Source organism: Lotus japonicus, chromosome 5 (genome assembly GCF_012489685.1).
Source record: "Lotus japonicus ecotype B-129 chromosome 5, LjGifu_v1.2".
NCBI lineage: Eukaryota > Viridiplantae > Streptophyta > Magnoliopsida > Fabales > Fabaceae > Lotus > Lotus japonicus.
The window spans coordinates 61,542,040-61,569,561 of NC_080045.1; the positions used below are offsets into that span (position 1 = coordinate 61,542,040).

At 35.9% G+C, this 27,522-nt stretch overlaps 4 protein-coding genes and 1 long non-coding RNA gene across 10 annotated transcripts; 2 read left to right on the forward strand and 3 right to left on the reverse strand.

The window, feature by feature from the left end:
- Nucleotides 1–1,542: 1,542 nt before the first annotated feature.
- LOC130717619 (U-box domain-containing protein 32) lies at nt 1,543–10,174 on the reverse strand. Of its 3 annotated transcripts, none has more exons than XM_057567924.1 (10): nt 9,797–10,174; nt 8,088–8,209; nt 7,522–7,637; nt 6,822–6,938; nt 5,203–5,330; nt 4,997–5,112; nt 4,600–4,737; nt 3,245–3,778; nt 2,313–3,062; nt 1,543–2,112 (listed from the first exon to the last, which is right to left on the reverse strand). In XM_057567924.1, the coding sequence occupies exons 1-10, from the start codon at nt 9,930–9,932 to the stop codon at nt 1,933–1,935; spliced, it is 2,337 nt and encodes a 778-aa protein (XP_057423907.1). In that variant the 5' UTR covers nt 9,933–10,174; the 3' UTR covers nt 1,543–1,932. The 3 variants fall into 3 exon arrangements, with proteins under 3 accessions (XP_057423907.1, XP_057423906.1, XP_057423905.1); XM_057567923.1 differs by having other exon boundaries at nt 7,528–7,643; XM_057567922.1 differs by having other exon boundaries at nt 7,522–7,643; nt 9,797–10,173.
- A 590-nt stretch (nt 10,175–10,764) lies between these two features.
- LOC130721296 (putative pentatricopeptide repeat-containing protein At1g12700, mitochondrial) lies at nt 10,765–15,221 on the reverse strand. Its single transcript, XM_057572063.1, has one exon. It carries the CDS (start codon nt 15,117–15,119, stop codon nt 13,491–13,493), a length of 1,629 nt encoding a protein of 542 aa, XP_057428046.1. The 5' UTR covers nt 15,120–15,221; the 3' UTR covers nt 10,765–13,490.
- Nucleotides 15,222–16,573: 1,352 nt separating this feature from the next.
- Nucleotides 16,574–19,789, forward strand: LOC130720903 (uncharacterized protein At3g49055). Of its 3 annotated transcripts, none has more exons than XM_057571607.1 (5): nt 16,574–17,307; nt 17,696–17,856; nt 18,076–18,187; nt 18,281–18,397; nt 19,260–19,789. In XM_057571607.1, the coding sequence occupies exons 1-5, from the start codon at nt 16,660–16,662 to the stop codon at nt 19,578–19,580; spliced, it is 1,359 nt and encodes a 452-aa protein (XP_057427590.1). In that variant the 5' UTR covers nt 16,574–16,659; the 3' UTR covers nt 19,581–19,789. The 3 variants fall into 3 exon arrangements, with proteins under 3 accessions (XP_057427590.1, XP_057427589.1, XP_057427591.1); XM_057571606.1 differs by having other exon boundaries at nt 16,587–17,307; nt 19,233–19,789; XM_057571608.1 differs by having other exon boundaries at nt 16,599–17,307; nt 17,780–17,856; nt 19,233–19,789.
- A 1,226-nt stretch (nt 19,790–21,015) lies between these two features.
- LOC130718513 (uncharacterized) lies at nt 21,016–21,879 on the forward strand. Its single transcript, XR_009012704.1, has 2 exons — nt 21,016–21,206; nt 21,443–21,879. It is a non-coding gene; the product is annotated as an uncharacterized LOC130718513 (long non-coding RNA).
- An 803-nt stretch (nt 21,880–22,682) lies between these two features.
- Nucleotides 22,683–27,109, reverse strand: LOC130717977 (uncharacterized). Of its 2 annotated transcripts, none has more exons than XM_057568395.1 (5): nt 25,529–27,104; nt 24,838–24,896; nt 24,216–24,344; nt 23,986–24,121; nt 22,683–23,242 (listed from the first exon to the last, which is right to left on the reverse strand). In XM_057568395.1, exons 1-5 carry the CDS (start codon nt 26,231–26,233, stop codon nt 22,922–22,924), a joined length of 1,350 nt encoding a protein of 449 aa, XP_057424378.1. In that variant the 5' UTR covers nt 26,234–27,104; the 3' UTR covers nt 22,683–22,921. The 2 variants fall into 2 exon arrangements, with proteins under 2 accessions (XP_057424378.1, XP_057424381.1); XM_057568398.1 differs by having other exon boundaries at nt 23,107–23,247; nt 25,529–27,109.
- Nucleotides 27,110–27,522: the final 413 nt, after the last annotated feature.

Genomic DNA, 27,522 nt, shown 5'->3' on the forward strand with positions numbered 1-27,522 from the left:
TCTTAAGCTTCATATCCAAAACACACGTTTGAAATACTTAAGAAATCTCTCATGGGAAAAATAAATAAAGGATAGTAAATATAGAAATACATCAAGAAAAAATTGATTAGAGTTCAAAAATGCAATCATTATATTTTAGGCTTAATTCCACTTTGGGCCCCTGATGTTTCAGAAATGAGCTATCGGGGCCCTCCGTGTTTAAACGTAGCGGTCAGACACCCCAACGTTTCAAAAACGTGCGATCCAACCCCTTCTGGTAAGCTCCGTTAGTTGACCAAACGGAGGCCCTTTCATTAATTGACGTGGATTTTCTCTAACCGCAGTTTTGCCTTCCTCTGATGACCATCAATGGTGAACAACACTGGCACAATTCAAGGCAGGACTTAGGAGAGATGAACAAGACTAAACTTAGGGTTTGAAAAGGGGAAATCATAAATTGGAAGAAAGGTTGATTCCTTACCATGAATTGATTATCAATTCGAACAGAGGAGAGAAAGAGCTATCCAACGCAGGTTCTACAGATTCTCCGGCGAAGGTCTCGCCGGAGAAGACGGTGGTTGGCGGCGGCGGCTGGCGGTGGAGGGCAGTGGAACGACAAATTTCTTGGGGGGTTTTGTTGCGGACAGTGAGAGGAGTACGGTGGTGGTGGTGGTTTCTCCAACAGCTAAGCGGTTTGCTGGAGATCGGGATTTGTAGGTGGCTGAAATTAGGGTTTGGTTTCTCCTCTATTTCTCTGTTGTTTCTCATCATGTTGGTGATAATGATGCTCGCGGGACTGAAGGAGGTGGCGGCGTCATCGTGGCTGCTGGCGGTGGTGGCTAGCTTGGGTGATGCCAGGGTGGTTTGCACATGGAAGGAGAAGAAGAGAAAGATCAGGACAGGAACGGTGGTGATGGTGTAGCCTCTGGAAGGAGAGTGACCAGGCGGTGGTGGTTGTCATCTGGAGGAGAAGAAGGTGTTGGTAGTGCTGCAACCTTAGGGAAAATAATCAAAAGAAGAAGAAAATGGGTCTTGGAGAGGAAGAGAGAAAGAGTCGAGAGGTTGAGGGAGAGCGTGAGTGAGTGAACGCGTGAGGGAGAGAGAGAGAGAAGAGAGTGAGAGAAAATCCACGTCAATTAATGAAAGGGCCTCCGTTTGGTCAACTAACGGAGCTTAACAGAAGGGGCTGGATCGCACGTTTTTGAAACGTTGGGGTGCCTGACCGCTACGTTTAAACACGGGGGGGCCCGATAGCTCATTTCTGAAACATCAGGGGCCCAAAGTGGAATTAAGCCTATATTTTATTAGTTACTGAAAGAATAAAAATAACCATAAACATCTTCTGTTTGCATAGGAAATCAAATTGAATGAAAGCAATCCCAGTTCCCATGAAATAAAAGGGGAAAGAGATGGAAAGAGGATGCTGAAATCAAGTATTACATTTTCCTTGGACTAGTTCAGATGTTTAGAAGGTGAAATCTAGCATGGGGTCATGTTAGGTGGTACTTAACTGATAATACACCCTAGACAAAGCCGGTTTAGAATCCATCAAAATTCTTCAAGTTTAGAGGACACTTATAAAATGTACATAAAATTGAGTAAGGGTTCTTGAAAGTAAGAAAGTTACATGTTAATCCCTTTAGAAAGCTCCTCATCCCAAACAAAGGAAAAGGTTTAATTAAAAATTTCCCTTTCCCTCTATTTTCCTCCCTTCTCCATCCAAGCTTACTATGAACATAACAAGAAAATACCCCTCAAAAGTGAAATTATCTCTCTCTAAAGTGAGCAAGTAAGAGTGTGTATATAAATCCTTCATTTTATCTTTATTTACTAAAACTTAAAGATTGCACACACTCTTACTTGCTCAACTTCAATTTAGAAGAGCTTTTTCGAAAATGAGTGCTATTTACAGCAGTACATGTGCAAGCATAATGGATGGACAAAGAAAAATGTTCACTGTTGCTGCCACTCCTGAATGGCATTGTGTAACGCATAATTAGGGACCAAATCTGTGTGTTCTAGCTTGAGGTTTGTCATGGGGGAAGTGTCATGACCACTGTTCAACCATCCTTGTATTGCCTCTGCTTCATATGTAAAGCCATCTGCAGCTATGTAAGGATCTTCCATGACTTCCTGCCAAACAAAATAGTAAGAACTTTGTTGGAAATCAACTAGATTTGACGGAGATTATTAGTTATTACATAAGATAAAGGTGTAAGGACAACTCATTCTATCAGAAGTTTAGATGGAAAAAAACCTGGTTATCTAGCATTTTCCATGCAATAAAGGCCTAGATTTTGATAAATGAATTTGGAAAAATGTATGATCTTCACCTGGACAATGGGGCAGACAAAATGCGAAGGAGCGCGCTGAAGCTTCTTAGAATTCAAATTCAGTGGCATGTTGATGCAAGTAGTTCTGAATGGTTCAAGAACACTCCAGATTTCTGATGCAAGGTCCGGCCGTTTAAACCAAGCCTTTTCACAACACCTTAATGCTAAACATGCAAGCTGTTTGGTATGATAAAGCGGCCATTCACCGGCTGAAAAGTCCAACACTGCTTTAAGGTTTTCTTTTTCCAAAGCACATGTCACATCTCTAACTAGCCCTGAAAGTGGTCTTCCAGTTAGAAGCTGCAACAACATGATTCCGAACGAATACACATCGGATTCTGGTGTAAGTTTGCCAGTGACAAGATACTCCGGATCCGCATACGCCAAGCTTTTATCTGCATTGTCGCATATTGTGCATGTGTCAGCTGAATTCACACTTTGCCGGACTAAACTAGGAATACCCAAATCACCAAGTTTCGCAACAAAGTTAGCGTCGAGGAGGACCTTGCTAGGTTTCAAATTCCCATGGATAATACAAGGCTCACTGGAGTGAAGAAAGATTAGAGCCGAGCATATGTCAGTAGCAATGGATATTCGAATTTGCCATGGAAGTGGAGTCTTGTCTTTGCAGGCAAGGTGGCTTTCGAGACTGCCGTTGTTTAGGTACTCATACACGAGTGACCTAGACTCTTCACAGCTTCCAATTAGTGTTATCAGGTTTCGATGTCTTACCCTACTCAAAACCTCTACCTGAAAATCAGCCAAAAATATAGACAGGGTAGAATAAATATGAGTTCCTCGTGGAAGCAGAACCCAACCTATGACAAGTTCATTCATTCAAGATTTTTTCAACCATAGATCCTTGAAAGATCAGAATATTGGAACTTTATAATATATGTAGACACTACTATAATAGAAGAATATAACATTACCTGACGTTGGAATTCCAGTTGAATTTGACAACCATAAGAGGGTAACATTTTTATGGCAACATGCATGTTGCGAAGCAGTCCCTTGTAAACACTTCCATACCTTCCCTCTCCAATCTTCCAAGATGGGTCAAAATCATTAGTTGCCTCATTGATCTCCATGAAAGAAAATGCAGGGAATTCTACAACATAAGAGAATGTAGTATCTGCTTCTCCTACTTTTCTGAGCATTTTGACTTCCCTAACTGCCTTTGCATGTTCTATTCTTAGCTTATCTCGTTTTTCCCTGAAACTTATCAAAAGGTCAACAGCTGATATGATCTTCTCCTCCAACTCTGCCGCCGATCTTTGGGACTCAATTAACTGGTTCCTAAGAACTGAATTTTGGTCTTCAACCATTTGCAGATCATACATTATTTCATCGCGCTGATTCTTCATTTTCTGTACTTCTTGCTTTCCCCTTGACAATTGTTCTTCAACTTCTTTTCTTCTACTTATCTCCTTAGCACACTGGCTTTCTATTTCTAATGCTTCATCCTATCCAAATACAAGTTGAAACAAGATTCAGGAGCATACAAAATCAATTCAGTTCATTCATAATCAGGTAGCAATTCATAGAGCACATATATTATACATAGACACGCATGCTTGCTGGTGTATGTCCAAACACAGACATTAGCCACATTAAACTGATGATCCTTTATGGCTGACAATCAGACTAGTGTTTCAACCTGATGTGTCGCACACATAACACAATGGTGATAGGGATGCTGATAATGAAGGAATTGTGTCTGATGGTCAGACCTAAATTAGAATAAAAATGGTAGTGCAACAGATATTTCTTTCTCGAAATTCAAGTATAAAGCTAAGATTAAGATAGAAAATGAACAGGAGACAGTAGAACAGGCAATCCACCAATCTTACAGGCTCAGCATTAATGTGAACTTGAGGCAGCATTTTAAGGAAATTAATATAAAAATTGACATTACAAGCTACGGCTTTCTTCAAAATGGCGCTACATGATTTTTTAGCCAATCAGTGCATGTTTATGGGTCCATTTGCAAAGATAAGCGTCCTTTCACATATTCCAATTCACTAAACATAGAAATAAAAAAAATGTTAAATTGGGTTGGATGTCCATTTGTATTGGCTTCAACCGAGAATCAAACATGCTATTAAACTAGGAAGCAGTACGGTGATTAGGTGAAAGTTGAAACATGCAATTTTTCCCCACATTTTCAAATAGGATAACCAGAATAGTGGAGCAAATTTTAAGAAACCAACCCTGCAAAACCAGTAAAAATCAGACGACTAATTTTTATTATTTAAGAAAAGACATAATCTGTTTTGCTTCCAACCTCCATCGTATTACTTTCTACTTTCCATCTCTTCAATGCCTCTTCAAATCTTTTTCGTCTCATGCTTTTAGAATGTATGATGGTTTTTTCCAGGCTACCATTTAATTCATTTGCTTGTTCCCTTTCATCTTCTTCCTCCTGCAAAATCATGAACAATTCTATATTCACCAATGGGTCGAAAATAAAACGAAGATGCTAGACTATGAATTGAAATGAGTAAATATTTTTACTATCTGAAGTCCTTCCAATATACTCCGATCTTATTCACAAGAAATCATAACTTAACTGTTAAGTGCAGGCAGTCATGGACAAAAACAGTCTCCTACTATAAAATAGTAGTAGAAACCAGAAAATGCAAATGAATGCCTCACAATAGCAGAATTCAATCACCTCTCACCTCATAAAGCAGAAAATCTGTTGAATTTGACCTGTCAGTAGCACTATTAAAGGGCCATTTTGCATTTAATGAACAGTGGGAACTACCATTTTCAATCTCCTTCGTATCATCAGAATCTGCATAACCCTGTCACAAGTTATTCCCATAACAATCCTTATACAATGAACAAACAAAGAGAGAAGAAAAGTAACATTTAGCAAGAATACCTGAATATTTCAAGGCATCAGATCTAGATTCTGATTTAATGTTTTCTGATTGCTTGATTTCTGTATTTGAATTGAGCACCAACAATGCAGGGGCAGTCTCAATTTCAGATGTATGTTTAATATCTACCCTGTTGTATTGTTCACATATCATAGAGAGACAACAGGACTTATTAGCTGAATGTGCTATTATTGATATTACAGAATATGGTAACAGTAGATATGTATGTCAAGAGATAAAAAAAGTGTTATACGGGCATCTGAGAGGAAACAAAATTATCAGTTTGAATTTCAGTCCTGTTGCTCTTTTCTAGCACTAATTCAGTATGTCTTTTAACTCATCACTCTGAATATAAAACTATTTTTGGTAAACAACTAAACATTAACAAAACAAAATCAATCATTTCTCCTTTAACTATTTTTGTCTATCCATGCATTACCTGTCATTCTGTATAACCACAACACTAGTTAATTTATACCATGCTCTTCAACACTCTTCTACAGCATATAAATTTGTTGATTCTGGGGTAAAATAAAATTGATTTTAAACCATTGCATAACTTTTCAGTGGATGACTTTTCAGTAAACAAGTGGATGAAAAGCTCAATCATTTCAGAAAAATGTGGATTAAATTAGTAATCAAAAACTGAATTATACTTCTATCAATATAAGTATCATTCGACTCTAATATACTTTTAAGTGTAAGAAAATTTCAGCTAAATGATACCCCCTCCTCCACCACCATGTGGACAAACACTTGAAGCGATAGCATCTTCTGAACAATAAGGAATGAACCATGGCCATTGGGTCTTTCATGAACAGTGTTATCAAATCACGATCATGGACCATCGCGGTGAGCCAATAATCCGCTATTTCGGCCGCTATTTGGCGGCGAATAGCGGAAATAGCGGGCAATAGCGGCGTCGCGATTAGCCAAAAATCCGTTCCGCTATAGCGGCATAGCCGCTATTTGATAACACTTTTCATGAATAGTCAAGAATAATAGATCTTAATGTCTGACCTTTTCAGTAATAGTGTGATGGTCATCTGATCTTAAACTTTAAGTGATCATTAAACTTTGCTCATCCATTCATGAAAAATTCAACGATCATGATTCAGTCCACACATCCCTCAAAAAAACTAGCTTAAGTGAATGAAAAGCCCCACAACAGGCAGTATTTTATTTCCCTCCCACAAGTCCCACCCCACCCATTGTTGGTGGAATCTGAAACTAGGATCTCCAAGATGGAGTACCAGTACCCAATCATTGGGGCATCCCCTCGGATACCATGAGAGCCATTTTATCTGTGCAAGTAATAAGACCAAACCATCTTAGAAAGTTGTCACAAATCTTATTCTCAATCAGCCTCTTCCCAACTTCCTTGCCCGTAATGTATTCTTCTTTCCTTACCTAACATTTCTTATTTTCTAATCTAGTTAAGTCATAAAATTTTGCAGTCAAATAAGATTAAATAAATATACTGTTTCTTAACAGCTTATCCTTCCACATAATAAACTGCTCTAAATATACCGATGAGGACACTCATGCAGTCCACTCAATTTACATTAGAGATTACAATCACATGTTAAACTGCAAATGACATTTTTATCTACATCATTACCTAGTACTTATGAGGTTTCCCTTGTAGATGAACAAAACATTGCAGGATAGCGATTGCTCAGGTACAATAATAGCTTTCTCTGACACTTGCTCAGCCACCTTACTGCAATTCCAAACCCTGCAGTTCAGTCATTTATATTAAACATTCAGATTGACAGAATACTGAGTAAGACTCAAAACAAAACTAAAGAAGTAATTTTTCATTTAACCAGACAGAAATAGTTTTTTTTTCCTCTTTTTTACATGGTAACTAAATACTTCTTTAAAACAAGGCTAGTTCAGGTCCCTAATCAATATCTCGGGCCAATAGGTGATTTCCAGAGATAAACATTTTCAAGTACCAGTAAGCCTATATGAATAGCAAAGTAACATGAGCGGAATTAACATAGAGTCTTCCCCAAAAATGGAAACTTGAAAAAAAACTCAAGAATGCAGCAAGTTGTCCAATACCTAGACATATCTAAAAGGAAACTACCTACAGACAATTATGTACAACACTTAAGGTAGGCCATAAACACAATTCTTTCCCAAAGAAAGTTAAGGAGAAGAGAGACATCAACATGAATATGAAGATTTTCTAGACGAATTATATTTTCATTTCTTAAAGCATGTCCAGTTTAACAGTACAAGTTTCCAATAATTTCAAGAGGAAAAAGATGAGAGCATTAAAATAAACAGCAACTGAGGTTTGGAATTGGCACCCCAACTTATACTTGTCTGCTGCTGCTCCCATTACAAGCCATCTAATATTGTGTTGAGCGATAGCTTCTATGATCCCTTTCTCGATGTCATCCTTCTCAATCAACAATTTATATGCCTGTACCTACAAATATTTGCTATAATTTAAAGAAAGTCTAGATCTCTTCAAGAAGTAGTTACTAAACATGGCAAGGATCTTCTATGACTAATATTTTGAACTATTTAAATTTAATTAACATTAAAAGTTCACAATTGGAGAAAGTAGTTACTGCTTTATTGTGCTATCTCATATGTAATTGCCCTTAAAACTTTAAATATAAAATGCCCAATTGCCCCTTCCAACTTAGGCATGTGCTCTTTGGTTCTCAAACTTTAAATACATGCAACATGATCCCTAGACTTCAAATAAGTATACGTTTTAATCATTCTGGCTGATTTTCTATCAGACATTATATTTTTTAAGGACCAAATTACATGTACAAATATAGTTAGACTACAGATTCAGTGCCAATGGAAAACAGTAAACGAATTTGTCAATAGAATTGAAAGAATAAGAAAAGGATAATACCCCTGCTGGGACCAGAGTGGTAATGTATTGGTCTAGGAGCTCATGCACTGTTTGAATACCATGTTCTTGGAATGCCTTGATGGCATGATCTTTTGCTTCATAACCAGGGAGATTTATGTCGGCTGTACATGAGGGAAACGGAAAAAAAAGTAGTTTGTAAAATATCACCAAACAGTCAGCTAAGAGTAAGACCTACTCTACCCTTCCCAGAACGAAGCCAAAAAAGGATCAGAATTAACTAGAGTACTAGATCAATCATACTCCGCTAATAATTTACATTTATGTTGTTGGTTAGCACATCAATATCAGCAGATTTGATGAAAAAAGAAAAGAAAAGTCTCCGACGAGACAAGCACTTATTCTTTTTTCAATGCCCCTGCAATCATCCTTAATCATTTATCTACATTTTCATCAAACATAAAATGAGTTGGCAATCCAGTGAGCTGAGTTATTTGAGAACTATTAGACCTTGTTAAATGCTCAATCCAGTTTTCAACATTGGCTATAAACTTTATTGTATAAATGAGTTAAGCTCAAGCTTTACATGCTCAACATTAAAAGCTCAGTAATATCTTGAGTGTGTGTGTGTGTGTGAGTTAGAGAGAGGGGGGAGGGGGGGGGGGGGGGTGAGAAGAGAGATAGTAATTTCATATAAGAAAAAGGGAATAAATAATAATTTATTTATTAAAAATACCTAAATTTTGTAACCAAATCTTCTTTCACTCTCTTTCTATTTTTACTTAATTCTTTACCCCAAAAAAAAATGTTACTAAATTATTAAACTAAAAAATACTCCAATAAGATATTTGATAAAGGAAAATAAAATAATCAGGTTATAACAAAGCTAAATCAGTCAAGCTCAAGCTTCATGTTTTTAAACTAATAAAACTCAAACTTCAAATTTGAAGCTTGGACTACATCTTCAATTTGCAAATCAAGGCTGAGATTCATTCATGAGCTAGGCTTCAAGCCTTCAACTCATTTACTCTCCAAGGCTATATTTAAATTGATGGAAATGGATGAAATAGAGTAAATAAGAATGGAATTAATAAAGGTTTCATTGTTGGGATAATTTCAAATAGATTGAAATGGAATGGATATGATGGGATGCTATCCCATTCCATCCAATACTCCGCTTGTTGACAAATCTAATCCATTCCATCATTAAAATATCCAAACAATAGATTGTGTTCCATTCCATCTCATTCCATTTCACTGCACTTTCCATTAGATATACAAATATAGTCTTGTTGTTCTGTATCTAGTATGAAACCTCGAGAAGGTTATCACAAGTCACAACTCGAAGTTCACTTCAATTTAGTGAATCACCTAAACAACATCATTTAACTGTTAAGATGCAATATGACATAATCTAATCTAATATGTGTCTTCTCAAGTCTCAACTACATCCCCAACAGTTAAATTTAATATCATCACTTTTCCTTCCTTCTTCAACTAGCCTAGAGAAACAATTCCAAGATATATAGACACATAATCCAACCTTTCAACCCCAAAACCTGATCCCAAATTAGCAACCATCCAACCCAACAAGCCAAAAAAAAAAAAAAAACCAAAATAACTAATTAAACCACCAACACAATTTTCCACTAAAAATTTACACTTTTGTCAAATATTTGATGATCAGAAAAACACCCACATGAAAAAAAACAGTTTCAACTAGAGAAAAAGTGAAAAGAAGAAAAGCTCACCCAACGTTTGGTGAACGTGAAGAATGCAAATTTTTTTGGCAGAGAAATTCTGAGATGCCCAATGCAACAGCTGCCGGGTCTTGTCAACGTTCTTCCCCACCGCAACATACACAGTGTCTTCTTCAATGCTACCCATTATCAGATCCAAAAAGCAACGGCAATCGGTGGCACAGAAACAAACAGAGTGGGAAGAAGCGGTTAAGGAATCGTTCGGACTCAGCTGGTGAAGGACCGAGTCGAATTGAGAAGAGAAGAGTGAAGAAGCATTCAATGGAAAATTGTGAAGGAAAGAGTGGAATTTGTGAAGTGAAGAAGAAGCAACTCATTCTAATGGAAAGTGATATTCTTTTGGGTGGGTCCCATTGGATTAGTGTGTGGGTAAACGGTGAAGGACTTTGGATTTCTTTCTAGATTATTACCAAATGGCTTATATTTTCGTATTACTAGTAATTTAGTGTTAGTCAATAGTATTGTTTTGTATTTATGAGAATTACATGGTAATAAACGATAGAATCAATGTTGGATTTTTTAAAATATTATGCCGGTCGATTAATTACTACTACTATTCAATTTGAAGCAAAATCAGAGGAAACAATTGAATCAATTTCACAGTTTAATATTGAATTAATTTAGGAAATACTATTCATATTCATATTGAAAAGTTGCAAATCTTAAAAGAAATATAATAGGATAGAATGATGTTTCAAGTGATAATGTAATGATAATGTAATGAATAAATCATTATCGTTAGATTTAAGTTTTTTTTTTTTAAATAGGGAAGTTCAAAAACAATAAACATCTTACTAAGTGCGACAATCATATGAAAGCTGATACATCCAATGCTATTAAAGAGTAAGGAATCAACAATCTCGGGAGAGGGCAACCTTGTTGGTTTTTCTATGGTCATAAGTTACGTGACAATCAGGGGCGTAGCCATGATTTCTAGAAACAGGGGGCCGAGGTCAAGTAGATTATGAGCAAGTTTAAATATCGGTAGAAAATCAGGTTCGTTCATGATTAGATCTAACGGTTGTGATATATTCTCATATAAGAACATCTTTCTCATATGATACATCTTGTGTGTGTATGTAGTTAAATTATAATCATTTTCAAATTCTTTAAACTTTACCCTTATATTGTAAGACTGGATATGCTTTTAGTCCATTTAAATTTAGGATGAATCAGTTTTTTTTTTTTTTTGAATGGGAAAGAAGGATGAATCAGTTTTGATCACTGCAATTGTTTTTAGATAAATTTGTAGAATTTAGTGTACATGCTTTTATTTTCTTTAAGTTGGATTTCCACTGATGGTTATCAAAGTTTCTAGGTTTTTCAACTAGACGACATGAAACTCCAGTTAAGCAATCAATAAGTTGGATTTCCACTGATGGTTATCAAAGTGCTATCATAGAAAATTATTGACCATCTTCCTGGAGGAGAATGTAAGAAATTAAGACCAATGAAAGTAACTATTATTAACTTGGTGGTGGTTTCACTCCATAATTAGAGCTCCCATTGTAAAATTAGGGGGTTTGGTTTCAGACAGCCTCATTGAGATTTGAGATCTTATTTCTTGACTTTATATCCAACCAATAAAAGATTATTGTTTGTGTGACAAAGTGACTTGGACATCATTCATGAACTCACTTCTAATAAAATTTCAGAAAAAGCATCTGGCTCCAGGTACATTTACAATAAAATTGGTCATGTACATAACAAATTTTATGATCTGAGCATGAATCTCTTGTTCTTTACATAAAGAAGACAGTTTTGCACAAGAACTAATTATGGAAGCAGAAGAAAACTTGGAAGGAAAGAAGCCCTAAGTGCCGCATCTATGTAAAGAAAGACAAAGAATTTTGTTCTAGAGAATTGATTGAGAACCCTGTTATCATTGAGTTCCAACAGACAACATCCAGTTTAGGAAGTTAACCAAACACTGCTTAGAAAACTCCATTTCCACATGCATCTATAAGCAATACAAGAAACATTTTATGCCTCCATTAGCAATGCGTGAAACATCATATATACATTCTAGTAAGAATACCAGCCAGAGATTCAGAGCTAAATTACATAAAATTATTAAATTGATTCAACATAATAACATGAAAGAGTAAAATGTTTTGATGGGAAAGTACATCCAATCTAATGAGTTGTACTTCAAAGTTCAATGTGAAGACCTCAAGGCATCTTTGAAGTTTCTAGTTGTGTTGATGCTGCAAGATCATTTGCTGTTTATATTTCCACTCAATCTTCAACCCTCACAGGGCTCCTCAAGCCAGGCGCGGAAAGCTCTTCCACAACCTCAAATTGAGTAGCATAGAATAAACCAGTTCTATAAAGCTTAGGTTAATACCTAAGACAAACACAATCTCTGTTCTGCCAAGCCCTTCTACAGCATTAAGCCCATTACGATTAAGAGGAAGAAAACAAAGGTTAATAGCAAGTTTGCAACAGGTCTGGATTTGAAAGGGAGAGCAGAAACTGTGAAAAACAAAGAGAGGATGGTGACCTGAAGTGGAAAACAAAATCTGGACAAAAGAGAAAGGGAGGAAAAAGGAGAGAGTAACTAGAGGAGGAAAAACAAAACAGCAAAGATATAGAGATATTCACAGAAAGTGTGTCATGAGAACTGAGAAGGCAGAGATTCCTGTATTTCATGCCATATTAGATTTGTCATTTGTGCCATTCAGCATTTTGCATTTATGTGTGTGTGTGTTCTCACACAATAATCAAGATACAGAACATGAGAAGGGGCAGTAAAAAGGAGGGAAAACATGACATTGACACTTGACAGTAAGCAATAAGCAGACTACCACTTCTCCATCGGGCACATCATTAAACTTTCATCAAATCTAGTAAAGTAGACCAGGCAAACCAAAAGACAGACAGACAACAACGCAAATAAGAAAACATGAAATTTGCACAGATACCTGACTTAAGGCATAGCATGAAGCTGGCTGATTAATGCGTGACGAAATCTACTCATTTATATAAGATGAGATTATCTCAAAGATGTATGGGAGATGAAGGCACAATGACAAATAAATGACAGATTCGGTCACCAGAAGGTCGATCAAGTTGCACATCCAGACCCAGTCCAATTGTTTTGTTCCTCCTTTTGTGAACTCAATACCCTATGTACACTTTCCACCTGCCCTTAGTCTCTCCATTACTTTAATATCATGTATAATGCAAAGGGTAGAATCTGGTTGTAAATAAAATATGTGAAGCTTGCTTCTGCTCGTATGTTTGTACTAGAAACTTAGACGGAAAGGAAAACAAAAGTAGTTTACTAGATTTTAATGCTACTGACTCCAATCTGAACTACACCAGACAACAATGATTATTAATAAATTTGAAAATGCTAAAAACACTAAGACCCTGAAGCCAAAAACAGCTCGCAAACTAAGATAACAAATGAAAACAACACAAACCCATAATAAATTAAAAATGAAGAAATTTCAAGTTCACCTATTAATAGTTTGGAGTAAATAGAGTCAACTGTTATAAGAGATTAATCATTCCCAATAATCAATCATTTAAGTTTCAGCTTGGTTTGACAGGTTTGTTATCTGAAACACTAGCAATGATCACTGATAGGAAAATAAATAAATAAAGTAGATTATGTAGAGACAATACATTGGTGAGAAAATTTACGTCAGGCTCAAAAGCACCTTACCTAGTTTTACTCTTACAATAGACCTCTAGCAGCCATTTCACGGAGAAGCTTCTCTGCCTTAACATTGTCACCTTTTTGAAAGAGAGCACGAATTATTATTTCATAAGTTACAGCGTTAGGGATGCAACCGTTGTTTTCCATTTTTGACATCAGTGTCAATGCTTCATCAAACAAGCCCTCTTTACAAAGCCCATTAATCATAATTGTATACGACCGTACATCTAAATTGTAGCCTTTAATTAAAAGATCCTGAAAAACCTCTTGTGCATTCTCAACTCTGCCTGCTTTGCATAGTCCATCCATAAGTATATTGTATGTGTGCATCGAAGGTTGAAGACCCTGGTCTTTCATTTTCTTGATCAAAGAAATTGCCCTGTCAACATGATGGCTTTTGCATAAAGCATCCAATAAAGAATTGTATGTGATTACATCAGGTGGTTGACCTCTACAATGCATCTCATCAACAAGATCCCAAGCATCAGATATTCTCCCTGATTTGCACAAACCATCTATAAGAGAACTATAAGTTACAACATTAGGAATTATCTTTTCGGGATGCATTTGTTTAAAGAGATACAAGGCATCATCAACCCTTTTAATCTTACATAATCCATTAATCATAATATTGTAGCTCTGAACATTAGGGGTCACTTCCCTTCGGGTCATCTCATTGAATATATCTTTGGCCTTGTTTACTTCATTAACTAAGCAATACCCATCCATCAAAGAACTATAAGTAACAACATCAGGTTTTTCCCCTTTTTTGATCATCACAGCTAACACATTTTTGGCTTCTTTCACCTTTCCTTCCTTGCATAAAGCATCAACTAATATATTAAAGGTAATAACATCTGGATTGATGTTTTTCAATGCCATTTCATTTAACAAACCAATTGCTGCTTCCATTTGACCCACAATGCAAAAGCCAGATATTAGAGTAGTGTAAGTGACAACAGTAGGTGCAATTCTCTTGGCAAACATTTCAGAGTATAAATCATAGGCATCACTTACAAGTTTATCTTTACACAAGCTATCAATGATTGTGTTGAACATTACCACATTAGGTTGAGCCAACTTCCCTTGGATCTGTCTCAGCAATTGCAGTGCAGGTCCTGTATGTCCCATTTTACATAACCCTTTGATCAAGGTCCCGTAACTAACTTGATTCAACGAAAATCCTTGTGCAACAACCTCATCATGAAAGCACAGTGCTCTCTGAACCTCACCTTGAAGACAGAGACCTATGATAAGTGTAGTGAAGGTGATGGTATCAGGCTGATAACCCATCTTGAAAATCTTGCAGAGTACAGAAAAAGCAGAAGTGAGCTGAAGTAGATGGCAGTAACAATTGATGAAGACGTTGAAAGTGATTAAGTCAGGCATAACTCTGCTGAATTCCATTTGTTGAGAAAAGGAAATGGCAGTGGAGTAATGCTTTGTCTTGACGAGGGAAGTTAAAATCTTGTTAAACTCGATAATGGGTGGAGAAGGACGCATTTGGAGCATGCGGTTGAACAAAACGACGGCATCATCAACATTGAAATTGGAAGGAGCATTTTGAGAGTGACAGTGAAGGGTTCTTGAGAGTGATGGTAAAGAAAGAACCGGAGAGATTCTGAACCTGAACATCAACGACAACATTGTAGCCTAGGAATGGAGACAGGGATACACTTCTGTTCTGTGCGAATGGATCGACTCAGGAGAGAGAAACCGAAGCTGTCAAGACTCAGGAGAGAGAGAAAAACACAGCTAAAGCTATAACTCAGCACGACAAAATCTATTTCAGATTTTATTCATTCATTTTAAATTCATTAATGTCTTTTTAGCAAATTATGTGTTACCTGAAATTTTTCTGGGTACGGTACCCCGACCAGTTGAAATTGTGAACTTGAAGGGTAGAGAAAGAGAGAAGATTATAGCTTTTAGCTTTTGTTGGAATCCTAGACATTATGCCGATTGTTGCAGCTCTTTTTAAGTCGGAATCTAGTGGTGGAAGTGGAAATGTATGCGATGTAAGAACATGAGAGTTATTGACCACAATAAGGGTGAGATATGGAAATTGGTGTATGGCGAACGACAAGATAATGAGATAATCTACTAAAATGCTCATGAATGATGGTGCTAGAGGCTTTTAGAAATTAAAAAATTGAAGATAAAGAAGTTTTACATCATTTAAGGTACCGTACCCTCATTTAAATTAAGGTACCACAGCAACCACTTTTCGTAATATTCCCCCGATACCTCGTTTTCTTTTTAATTATTACTATTAATATTTTTTAAATGAATGAAATTCCTCGCGAGACAGGCTTCCCGTGATGGCTCTCCAAAGCGTTTGTGGTGGTTGTCACCTTCTAGGGTAGTTGAGTATTTGTGTTGTGATCTCCTTAGTAGTTAGCTTGCTTCAACTTTTCCTCTTGTAAAAAAAATACAAGAAAGCAATAAACTAAACTAGATCAACATAATAATATCAGTCTCAAGTCAGAAATAGATCTCACTCAAATGCGACAATGACTAACTTTCGGTATGTTTGAATTAACATTGGAAATAAGAATGAAACTAAATACAAGAAAGCAATAAACTAAACACGATCAACATAATGACGTAAATCTCAAGTAAGAAACGAATTCAACTCAAATGGGGGCAATGACCAACTTTCGGTATATTTAATATGAAAAAAATATTATATTTATTTATTTTTTCGTAAATTTTAAATTGAAATGAAAAAAAGTCATGTCAGCTTCATTAAATGACGTGGATTTGCCATATGTGCCTTGTCGGAACACATGAACACGGTGGTCAACGCCACCACTCCAGCAGGAACCATTTCCAACTATTTCTCGTAGTCTGAGGGCATTTTCCAGAAGATTTTATGAGCGAGTTACGAATTTTAAATCTCACTCAAAGATCAGGGACAATTTTATGATTTAACCCTACAAATTAATCATTTTCCTTTTTTTTTTCCTCTGTTTATTTTCATTTTACTTTCTCACTACAAATTTCCAAAGAAAAAGGCTTAGAAGTTAGAACAGCCCCGCCAAAACATGAAAGATTGTCCTCCCATGCACCCAACATTCACCTCTGTTGTGTTGACTGGTAGTTTTGAAACTATCTTCCTTTTCCACCTCCTCTAACTTCATTCTCCTTCACCAAACATCCCCAAGCACACACCATTATATGCATCATGGAACAACCCTGCCCTGCTGACCATGTTCTTAATCTTGATAAAGTTCCTTACTATCAATCCACTTCGGAAGGAAAAGAAGATGGGTCGGTTGGGAAAGAAGTGGAAGATTTGAAACAAAGAGTTGAGAGAAATGAGTCGGTGTCAAAGGCTCTGGAATCTCTCATTTCAATGAAGGATTGCTTATCTAGAGTAATAGAGGGGTTAGAGGGAGAAAAGGATGAAAATTATGTCACATTAGAAGGTGATGGGGAGAGGGTTTCTGTGGAATCAGAGGAATCGGTGCTGTTGGAAGAGGCAAGGTTGACCTCAAGACTTGCAGTTGAGGTGGAAACAAGAGTGAGTAAGTATAAGGAGATGAGGATGAAGGAGAAGAGAGAATTGGAGAGTAGTTTGATCAGTTTAACTGAGGAGAATAGGGATATTAATAACTTGCTTAGGGTTTCTTTGTTGGAGAAAGAAGCATTGGAGAAGAGAATCAAGGGACACGACCATAAAAGGATGCCCCTTTTGCAGTTTGCTGAGTTTGGATTGCAGAAAGTTGGGTTTGGGTTCATGATGGGAGGTGGTAATAATGAGCAGCTAACAGAAGGTTCTGAAGCTAGCAAATCAGATAGTAGTGAGTGTGAAGAGGAAGTTGTTAGTCTGGTAAGCTCTTATTATCTTTAGTTACATATTATTGGAGAAACTAATCTTTCTTTTTCATGCAAAAAAATGTGTTCTCTTGCAATATTCAGGACAAGTAACAAAAAGGGAATAAGTTACAAAAAAATATGGAATCATAGTATAATAGTTATATCTACTGATAGCATCAGCATTGTAAGAAGCATTGACCCTCTATTGTATCAGCATCAGATTTATAGCATGTTTGGATTAACTTGTACTTTTAGAGCAAATTATGGCATCCAGAAGCTACTTAGATAAGCTTATTTCCATAGTTGATTTCAAGCTACACAATCAATTGTAAAATGATTTCCAAATATGCTATTAGTTACAACTTATCTTTGCCGTGTCTTTATATGTTGTGTGGAAAAAGGGGGTGAAACTTTTCGTAGATGATAGTTGTAGTCTGCATTTTGCAAAAGGTTATCCTGCTCTGAGTTTATGGTATTTTTCCAAGGCCTCAACAGTGGAAAGGATAATGAAGAATCTTCGTCTAGAAATCACTCAATTGAGGAGAGCTTTGGAAGAGTCTAGGTATTTTACCATCTAATTATATTGAATTCATACATTCTTCACGATCATAATGATGATTTTCTGCTGATACTGCATAATTTGCAAGAAAGAGAGTGAATAAAGAAAAAGTTTTGATGCATTTTTATTCAAAGGGGATAGAATCACCATGTTGCTACAGGTCAGAAATCTATCAGTTCATCTTGCTTTCTTTCAGATTATTTATTGTGAACTTGATGCCAGGTCAGACACAGAGCGCCTCCAGTGTCTCACAGAGAAACAAGCCAAGGAAATTGTAGAAAATAAACATTACATTAAGGAGTTAGAAGATAGAGAGAGAATCTTGACTCAAAATGTAATCACCTTTTTATTAATAAGTTGGATAATCATTCCCAAATAGAAGCTCTCTTTCTCACTAGTTTTTTCCTTTTTGTCTGACTGCTGAAAGGTAGAGGAGTTTATGATGGAAATTAAAGAAGGGGAAGAAGAAGTAGCTAGATGGAAGGAAGCTTGTGAACTGGAAGTTAAAGCTGGAAAGAATGAGATTGAAGAGCGTGACAAATTGGTAAACAAAATTCCATCCCTTCCATATGTATCGTGAGCCTTTTTAAAAATTAAAAATAGAAGATCATGTTGTTTTCTACATTCATAGAGCCTATCTTGTGCATTATTTCTATATTCATTTTCTTTCCTCATTGGAACATCAGAGAGCTCTTAAGACGTGTCTGTTGAGCAAAAGTTAGGAGTTTGCTTTGCAGTCTGCACAAAGCATGACATGTAAACATAAGAAACCCAGATGAGTTAGCAAGTTAATTAAGAGTGCAGGTTTTGAAACTCTTCCACAATTGGTTCCAAAGCCAGATCAATTCTAGGGAGAAGCTTCTGGAGTTGTTTGAGTTTCAGAATTGAATATTTTGAAAGAGAAGCTGATCCAAACTTACTATAAATTCTGCCTTCATTTGGAAAGAAAGAACAGGATATAAAATTTCATATGACAAAATTTGCTACCAATATTTTTCTTAGTTGAAGTAAATCATGCAGTTAAAGCCACCCTTGGGAATGTATCAATGAAATCCTAGTGTCATAGGGTCTTAAGGATTCTGATACTGTTTTAGAATTCCAGTTAGGCATAACTTTACAATTTATAAGAACTATATTTTTTTTCTTATCTTTAGTCAATGTAGGACCTTAACATACATAAGGAGTTAATTAAACCCTTCTAACAGATGTTACCTTCCAGAAGGTCGATACTTAATTAATATGATTGTGTAGTCTCAATAAGGAATCTTTCTTTCTCTTTTGGATGCCAAATTAGTTTCTAGTTGCTCGTTGTTTGTATATAAAAACATAGAAAAATTGCTCTATGTTTGTCTATTGATGATGTGTGAATGTTCCTTGAGGTGACTGCATTGCAACAAGAACTGCAGAAAACTAAGGCTGCTTTGGACATATCCAATGGAAAGTTAAGGCTTAAGGAGGAACTTGCAAGCACTGCAATAGCTGCATATGAAGCAGCAGAGAGGTCTCTGCAGCTAGCTGATAGTGGAGCAGTTGAACTTCGTAAGCGGGTTGAGGAATTAACCAGACAACTAGAGGAAGCAGAGAAACGTGCACGGAGTAGCCATAAAGTGAGAAGACGGATATGTTGGCCATGGCAGGTTTTTAAGTTGAGCTCTGGCAATATTGGAAACTCTAGAGTTGGAAATGCAAAAAGGATGCTCCCTGAAATGCAAGCCTTGCTTCACTGAAATATATGTAACTGAGTTGGTTCATCTCAAACTCTGATCTTTCTATGTAAATCTCCTATTTTTTGGATCTCATACATGTATTCTCCACTGAGATAATCTTATTTGAGCCGGTAACATTTACATATTGGTGGGGCTAGCTCTTCATGTGAGAATTTTTATGTAAATTTGCTATTGATCTTGTAAAAGTGGGATATTTTATTGTTGAAGTAGTTTAAACATCATATGCTCCAACCACCAGCACTAAAGTAACTATTACCACTACTTGTTAATTCAATGTTCTATCCACTAATTATGCCAGGCATGTAGTTTAGATTACTTAAAACATGCATGAATTTAAACATTATGTGTAAATTGTTGTAACTGCCATTTGGGGCATGTTTCAGTAAATTTATAATGTTTGGTGTTTGTAGTTAATAACATTATATTAGGCATGTATATTTTGGCAAGGTCGAAATATGTCCAAATCTAATTTAATATATAATGCATTGGTCTATATATGTTAAATTTGAATACTCATTAATCTATGATTGGTCCAAGTCTAATTTAATATATAATGCATTGGTCTCTAATCTATATGTTAAATTTGAGTACTCATTCTCAAGATAATCTATGAAGATATATACTCACTCTTACATTGCTCTATAAAATATAATACTTGTCTTGGAAATTCATACAAAATTATCATTTTATTACTCTTTATTTATGGTTGTTGGATCAAAAGGAGATTTCTTCAATCCACATTTTACAATAGTGATAATTGGGTTTGAACAAATGATCTCATGTTAACAACTCATATTTCATGCTTATAAAAAAAACTCATATTTCATTGCTAGTCCAACCATATTGACTTTCTTCCATCAACATCCATTTGACATGGTGAATTATTCACGAATACTCTTTATCAGCATGTATGAGATCCGGTCCATAAAAATAAATATTATGTTTGAATACTCATTAGAAAGTATGAAAACAAAAAAATAACGAAACATTTTTTATTTCATATTAAATGTGCATCCATGTAAATTACCCACAACGTGTAGGTATTTATCCACTAAATGAGGTTGGTCACTTGAGTCCAAGTAAGTGTAAAAGCTCATAAAATTTTGTAGATATGAGTATGAGATTTTTTTTTTATACAAAGATATGAGTATGAGATTGATGAATACTATAGTAATTCAACCATATTTATACTTTTAATATCTTTTTATTATGTTTATATTTAGGATATGAAGATGTATTTATAAATACTATATTTATGCATAAAAATAGAGGTAAATACTAAAAATTAGATAAATAAAATGGAACGAATAAATAAACAAAAGAACAAATGACACAAGAAAAATAGCAAATTTTCAAAAAAAATAAAAAATACTATAAAGTTTATTTATACTTATTATTATTATTATTAATTTATTATTATTTTCGTTACATATTACAAAGTCGTCTTCTTGTTCCTCAATGTTACGTTAGGGTTTGCAGAGTTCCTCTTTGATCTCTAACCATTGCGTCTTTCTGTTCTGAATTGTGACACAAACCCAATAGGATATTGCAATTCACCTCATACCTTCGTTTCTGCAACTCCCCAAATTCAATTGTATCAACTGCACCGTGCTGGGTATCATCACGGTACGATTTTTGCTTGCTCATTGCTCCCAATTGCAATCAAGTAGCTGAAAGATAACAATTTTTTTCATTTCCACTTTGAAAAGTTGACAAATTCACTGCACACCTCACTTCTTCACCATTGATATTGATGAATTCTGAAATTCAGTGAAATTTTTGTTTATAAATCATTTTTATTTTGGTGTGATTTTATTTATTTATTTTGATTGACCCTGATTCTATTTGATCTGAAAATGCAGAACCTTTTCATTCTTAGTTGGAACTTATGGATCAGGAAGCTGAGAATAGCAGCACTGTGAAGAAAAGGATTTCAGCATGTAATATTGAGGCTTTGAGAAAGTGCTTGGAAGAGAATAATGGGGATTACTTCAAATGTCAATCACATATTGAGGCTTTTAAGGAATCATGCTCACTGAAGAAACCAAATCCCTCTCTTGATTCTGCACCACCTCTCAAGACAAGTGTTGGAAATTAAGTTAAATGAAATGAATTTTGAGCACCTCCAAAGATGTTATATGTACTGATATACAATGATTCTTGAGAAAATATTAATGTTCTCAAGTTGTGGCTTTATACAATAATAAATTTCATGAGCTTAATCAGTGATTGTTTTGGATGAAAATCGACATTATGCAGATTGAGTCAGATGTTTTGGCCACACTTTTGTGGCATTGAAGTTTCCAGCTGATTTCTTGTGTTTGGTTTTTTTGGCCATGGAAATGAAATCATGATGCTTTCAATAGTTATAAGATGTGTGCAGTGCTGATATGAGAGTTCATTGTTTTGGTTGCGCCTCCGCCTCGGGAATTGAGTTTGGTGCCCCACCCCTTAGGCTTTGCACCCCACTTTATTAAATACGGAATTTAAAGTTCCGTATCAATACGGAAAATAAAATTCCGTATCTGTTTTAGTATATAATGAGTGGTTGAAAATGTGACACGCATGCTTAAATACAGTACGGAATTTTAAGTTCCGTATTCAATAGGGAGAATACGGAATTTTAAATTCCGTATTTGATAAAGTGGGGTGCCAAACCCAACTCCCTTCCCCTCCGCCTCGTTTGTTTTCTTTATAAGTTTCTTCTTCACTTGTTTGTCTATTCTTTTCTGCATTTTGAAGTTGTTAGCTTGAAATTTATTCATATTTAAGTATCTGTAAGGATACTTATACACCTAAACAGGGGAGACACTCCATTTTTCTGTATGTCTCTCTTCATATCACATTCTTTCTCCATATCCCTCTCTCCATTTTTCTTTATATTTGTTGGATGTATGCACTATTGGCATCCCTAAGAATGTGGATAAGAGAAACCTCCCACTCACACATAACCTTTCTATAACCAAGATGCCAAGCTAGATATAAGCCATGTTAGATCTCCACCCCCAAATCCACCATAAAGTGTTAAAAGTAAATTATATAACTATCATCTTTCTAATCCATTCCTGCAAGTTTCATATTGAAGAAAGAAACACCAAGCTCTTGCACCCCAAAAAAATATATTCTCTTTTCCCTTCAGTTGAATGATACATTAACTGAGATTTGTGTGTCCTTACATGTATGAGGCTTAAGAAGAGAACCTGATTCCCATCAATTTCTTGAAAATTATTAAACTTTTTCATGTAACCCATCTTCAAGCAGACACCAAAAAATCACAAAAGAATGAACAAATTTTGCCTTTCGTGACAATAATTACATTCTTGTTCGCATCAATGACATGATCACTCTTTCTTGAGCACAATGTGGCCATGCTCATCCTTAGCAAAATGACGCTCAATCAATTCATCCCAGGTGGTTTCATCAACTGTACTCTTATTAGTTGAACCAAGAGAAGACTCACCCTCTGACCTTCTTGAACTCTCCTCTCCCTCCTCATCAAAAGTCCCATACTGTGATGGTGGTGTGTAAGCATGGGGAACATCTAATGTTTTAGCCCTTTGTAATGCTGCTCTGTATTCTTGACCGTGTCTAGCTATTGTTTCCTGACGCTCCATGATTTGCTTTGCTGGTATTTCCATGGTACTATCACTCTCCCGCATTAACTGCACTTGACAGAAACAAAATGGCAGAGGTTCACAATTACTCATTAGTCATTAAACACAATGCCAAGCTAGCGTGTGTTTGTTTTTCTGTTTGTATCAATGTCGCAAACATGATTCCACGTAATGACATAACCTAAGGCACAAACAGAAAAGTAGGACTTTATAGTGTCAAGTTCAACGGAAACTCAAATACACACTTAATGGAACCTGATTCCTTACATCTACCCTTTCAAGAAGCTCGTATTTGAATAGTCAACAAAATTTACAGATCAATCCCATTCTTTAGACACTCAAACAGTACCGGTACCCTATATACATCTCATTTTTCAATTTATCTCTATCTCCCTATCACATCATATCATGTATTACATCTATCACTTCTCTCTCTCTTTCTAATATGGGCCATATACATCCAAAGTGGGTGTATAACAAGATGAAAATTTAAATGCATAGGTGAGGGACATGGGGAGGAAAATGCCAAAGGCTCTTTTTAGTTCTTGCAACACAAGAGAGACTTAGGAGATGTATAAAAAATGTCATTATAATCATGTTACTCTATACTTTCTAAGCATTTCATATCTTAAGGTCATTGGCTAATAGGAAGTTAAAAGAACAAAGAAGTGAATCCAGGGGCCTAGTTAGTAAATATAGCTAAAACACACACAGAGAAAAAGAGAGTCAGAGATCAAAACTTCAATTCCCTCAACAATTGAAGTATAAAATTACAAGGATTGAAGACTTACATCAATAGCCCTTTGGGCTTCTTTCTCTATCCAAATAATGGCATGATCTGATGTAGCATTACAAGAGAGGACAATATGCTCAAACCTTCCATCTACAGGCACTGCTGTCCTCACAACTGGGGGAAACCTTCCGCATCTGCATAGAAAAGGTGTTAATGTGAAACCAAAAGAAAAAAGCGGCACAATATTTACAATTCTGCTTAACCTCTTTGTGGAATCCTTAACAATACCTGAAAGGCTTTCTCTCAACAATGTGATAAAGCCGACCTGGAGCATAGAGTCTCCTAGGATCTCTCAGCTTCTTCTCCTCTGGTATACATGTATCCCTCATGCACCTCAAGCACAATAAGCAGGGCAAACTGCCAACCCAATAAAACATTATCTTACCACGGAAGCACTAAAATTAATGTGATAATCATTTCCACCAACTGTAGACATCAAATGTTCACAGATTCACAGCAAGAATGTCAATTGCTATTTCATATTTCTTCTCATTACAAACTCCCAACTTTCCTATGTTACAAAATGAGAATTTGTATGCACATGTCCACTAAGATGGTAAACATTAATCAAATAGCATCTCAAATTCATCCAAATACTGTTTCAAAACATGTTTTTGAAAGAAGAGAAAATCCTCAAAACTGAACTTGGGAGGCCAGAAACCTTAGGAAATTGGGAATGGAGTTCAGAATGCCCAAAAATCAAGTCAGGTGTGGAAATGGTTTCGAATTGGCTTGGTCAGCAATTCAGTCTACTAATTAACGGCACAAATTTTATCATGCTACTCCTCTAGTCTTGTTAAAAAGACGGATAATAACAAAGCTACTCCTATACTGGGATCTTAGGACATACCAGAAAAGAGACTTGAAAATATCTTCCAACGGAGTGGCAGTCCTTGGTAAGAAATCATCCTGATCAAGGAAAAGAGCATTTAACTTCAAAATACAAGGTTCAGTGTTATCAAATAGTGTTATTAGCATTTCTCATTATTAAAAACTTCTCTATCTTTATGTATAGATATCTGTATTCTGTAACTATCACAACAAAATCTCTGAAAGCAGCAAATTAAATGTAAATTACAGCTTGTATTTTTCTATGGTTGTTGGCCTCTATATTCATAATCCCTCATTCTTTATTCCTTTACTCTGTTTTTACTTGTTAGTATACATAAGTCTGGAGCAATTCAGGAATGATATACACAAATTTCAAATTTAGGTCCACTTAGCGAATCGTGTGCTGTTCATATACAATGGTAAGAAACAGACATAAAAGAAAAGACAATTTAAAGTAGACTATGTGCATGTTTGAAAAATCTTTCTACAATTGATTATGGAGCTAGAATCAATCATGAGGTGAAACTTCTGTGAGTAGCTTATGGTTTTAGAATTGATTCTGAGAAACAGAAACTGATCCGAACATGCTATACCTTTTATACCAACAAATGCCCTGATTTCACCATCATCACATATTACTGGATGTAAACAAATTAAGAAAAGAATGTCAAGAATTCTTCAACTAGACAAAAACGATTCTGATAACTCGCCTGAAGGACAACGGAGTTGATGACATCTGCATATCTGACTGCCAGATTAAGTGACATACACCTAGCAGGCGCAATAGCATAACACCTGACCCTTTTCCTTTCAATATTTCCAAGTTTATGTTTATTCTGCACCACCACCATGCTTAACATTGTTGCTACTCCTGATCCAAGGGAATGCCCTGCAAAAGTTAGAGAATAATTTGGATACTTCTCTACCAATTCCTTCAAAACTTGCCATTCAGCATCCATAATCCATCCAGCAGCCTTCAACAGCCCATTGTGAACATACCCCCCATCAAATTTTCTCTTCCCCAGTTTATTATCCAACAGAAGTGCATAGTCACTTTCCTTTGCTAAATTTAGTCCCCTAATGGCAAGAACTATATCAGCATGGTCATGATCAAGATACAGTATATAGGGTGGTGCCCGCCCTTGCGTATCTTCATATGTCTTTTTGAGTATTAACCAATCAGGGTTAATTCCATAGCCACCAGGAGGCGCCCAAAGAGGGTGTCGAATATCATCTTCATACACGGACAAAATATAACGACAAAGGCGAGGGACAGGCTCAAATTCTTCTGCTGTGGCAAGGCCCCAAGTTTCGCTGTCATGGCCTGCAGTATGAAGACATCTTTTCCAAGCCCAACGAGCACAAGCTAGACAATACACACATTCAACAAGAGGCAAGCCACACAGTATTGACATGATACCAAGTACAATATAGGAACAAATAAGAACTTCAAATGTGAAACTTGGAAGTGTATACTAAAATGGTACAAAGAGTATTTTATTTCAGGTACAATAAGTACAACATGGCTTTACAAAAATTGTAGTTTCAATAGTGATGATGATTGATGACCCATCAGAAACTGTAACTTCAGGTAGCAAATGTACCAACAAAAAAAACTATTTGAGAAGTATTGGATGAAAGTTCATGTGGGTAGATAGAAGCAGTATACAATTCATTCAGCAACAGAAAATTGTGCAGGATGACCAAGACCAAACTTGGACCACTTCTGAGTTCAAACAACAAAACAGTGGCGATAATCAGCAAGGAAACTAGGTAGTAGACAAAAATCTTAACTTCTTGGCTATAAAACTCGCCACAAATTCAAAGGGGTTTGATGAGTATCAAAATTGGAAACAGAGATGCATTCCAGAAAACTCTAAAGGACTCAAATTTAATAACTTCAGCCAATAAGAACCAATAAGGAAATTGGGTAATAAGAAAAAAAAAACAAGCAACAACGAAGAGAGGGGAGAACAGGAAGGACACCTTGTACCAAGTTTCAAAGTTGACCAACAAACTCAGGACACCAAAGCTTCAAAGGAAGAAATTTTGGTAGGAGACAGTGAAAATTTAATCGTATCATAGGCTTTAATGATCAGAAAATTTGGTAGGAGCTTCTGATGAGTTATGATAGAGAACAGAATTGGGTTTACCTTGTGCTGAGTTGAAACTTGCATATAGTATATAGTAATGAATAATTAATTTTCAAAATTAAGGTGTATTCCACCTGCAAGTCAAAGTCTGTCTTTGTTTATGGGGTTTCCATGGTTGAAAAGTTGGGTTGGGAAGACATGTTGAATGATGATGTGTGTAACATAAATAAGCAGTATCATTCATTATTGGGTTTCACATTCGAGGCGTGTCAGAGTAAATAATTGTTGATTCTAGATCTAATTGTGACATTTATTGTTGCAGTGGTGAATCTGTCATGTGCCCTTGATATTCCATGTGTGAAGATTTTCTAATATGAGCTGCCCTTTGACAAAGTTGCTGCAAGTTTATATGGCACGTGATTTTGTAAGAGAATAGCTTCCAAAACTTATAAGGTAAAATCAATCATTTTCACTACCTTGCCTTGTCACTATTAGTAATTTCACTAGTGTATAGTCGAATATTACATGTGTTGTGGAATATTCTATCCTACTTTTTTTTTGTTTTGAAATTTATGCTACTTTGATTGACTACATTTTTAGGGTAAATCATA

Excerpts from the sequence above, each read along its gene's own strand:
- LOC130717619 (XM_057567922.1), bottom strand. The coding sequence starts at position 9,932 with ATGGGTAGCATTGAAGAAGACACTGTGTATGTTGCGGTGGGGAAGAAC. Across the intron at positions 8,210-9,796 it reads TCACGTTCACCAAACGTTGG|CCGACATAAATCTCCCTGGT; the intron begins GTGAGCTTTTCT and ends CCTCATGTACAG. Across the intron at positions 5,113-5,202 it reads TGATGCCTTGAAATATTCAG|ATTCTGATGATACGAAGGAG; the intron begins GTATTCTTGCTA and ends AGGGTTATGCAG.
- LOC130721296 (XM_057572063.1), bottom strand. The coding sequence starts at position 15,119 with ATGTTGTCGTTGATGTTCAGGTTCAGAATCTCTCCGGTTCTTTCTTTA.
- LOC130720903 (XM_057571606.1), top strand. The coding sequence starts at position 16,660 with ATGGAACAACCCTGCCCTGCTGACCATGTTCTTAATCTTGATAAAGTT. Across the intron at positions 17,308-17,695 it reads AAGAGGAAGTTGTTAGTCTG|GGGGTGAAACTTTTCGTAGA; the intron begins GTAAGCTCTTAT and ends GTGTGGAAAAAG. Across the intron at positions 18,188-18,280 it reads AGAGAATCTTGACTCAAAAT|GTAGAGGAGTTTATGATGGA; the intron begins GTAATCACCTTT and ends GACTGCTGAAAG.
- LOC130717977 (XM_057568395.1), bottom strand. The coding sequence starts at position 26,233 with ATGTCAATACTGTGTGGCTTGCCTCTTGTTGAATGTGTGTATTGTCTA. Across the intron at positions 24,897-25,528 it reads TCAACTCCGTTGTCCTTCAG|GATGATTTCTTACCAAGGAC; the intron begins GCGAGTTATCAG and ends TTCCTTGATCAG. Across the intron at positions 24,122-24,215 it reads GTTGAGAGAAAGCCTTTCAG|ATGCGGAAGGTTTCCCCCAG; the intron begins GTATTGTTAAGG and ends TTTTCTATGCAG.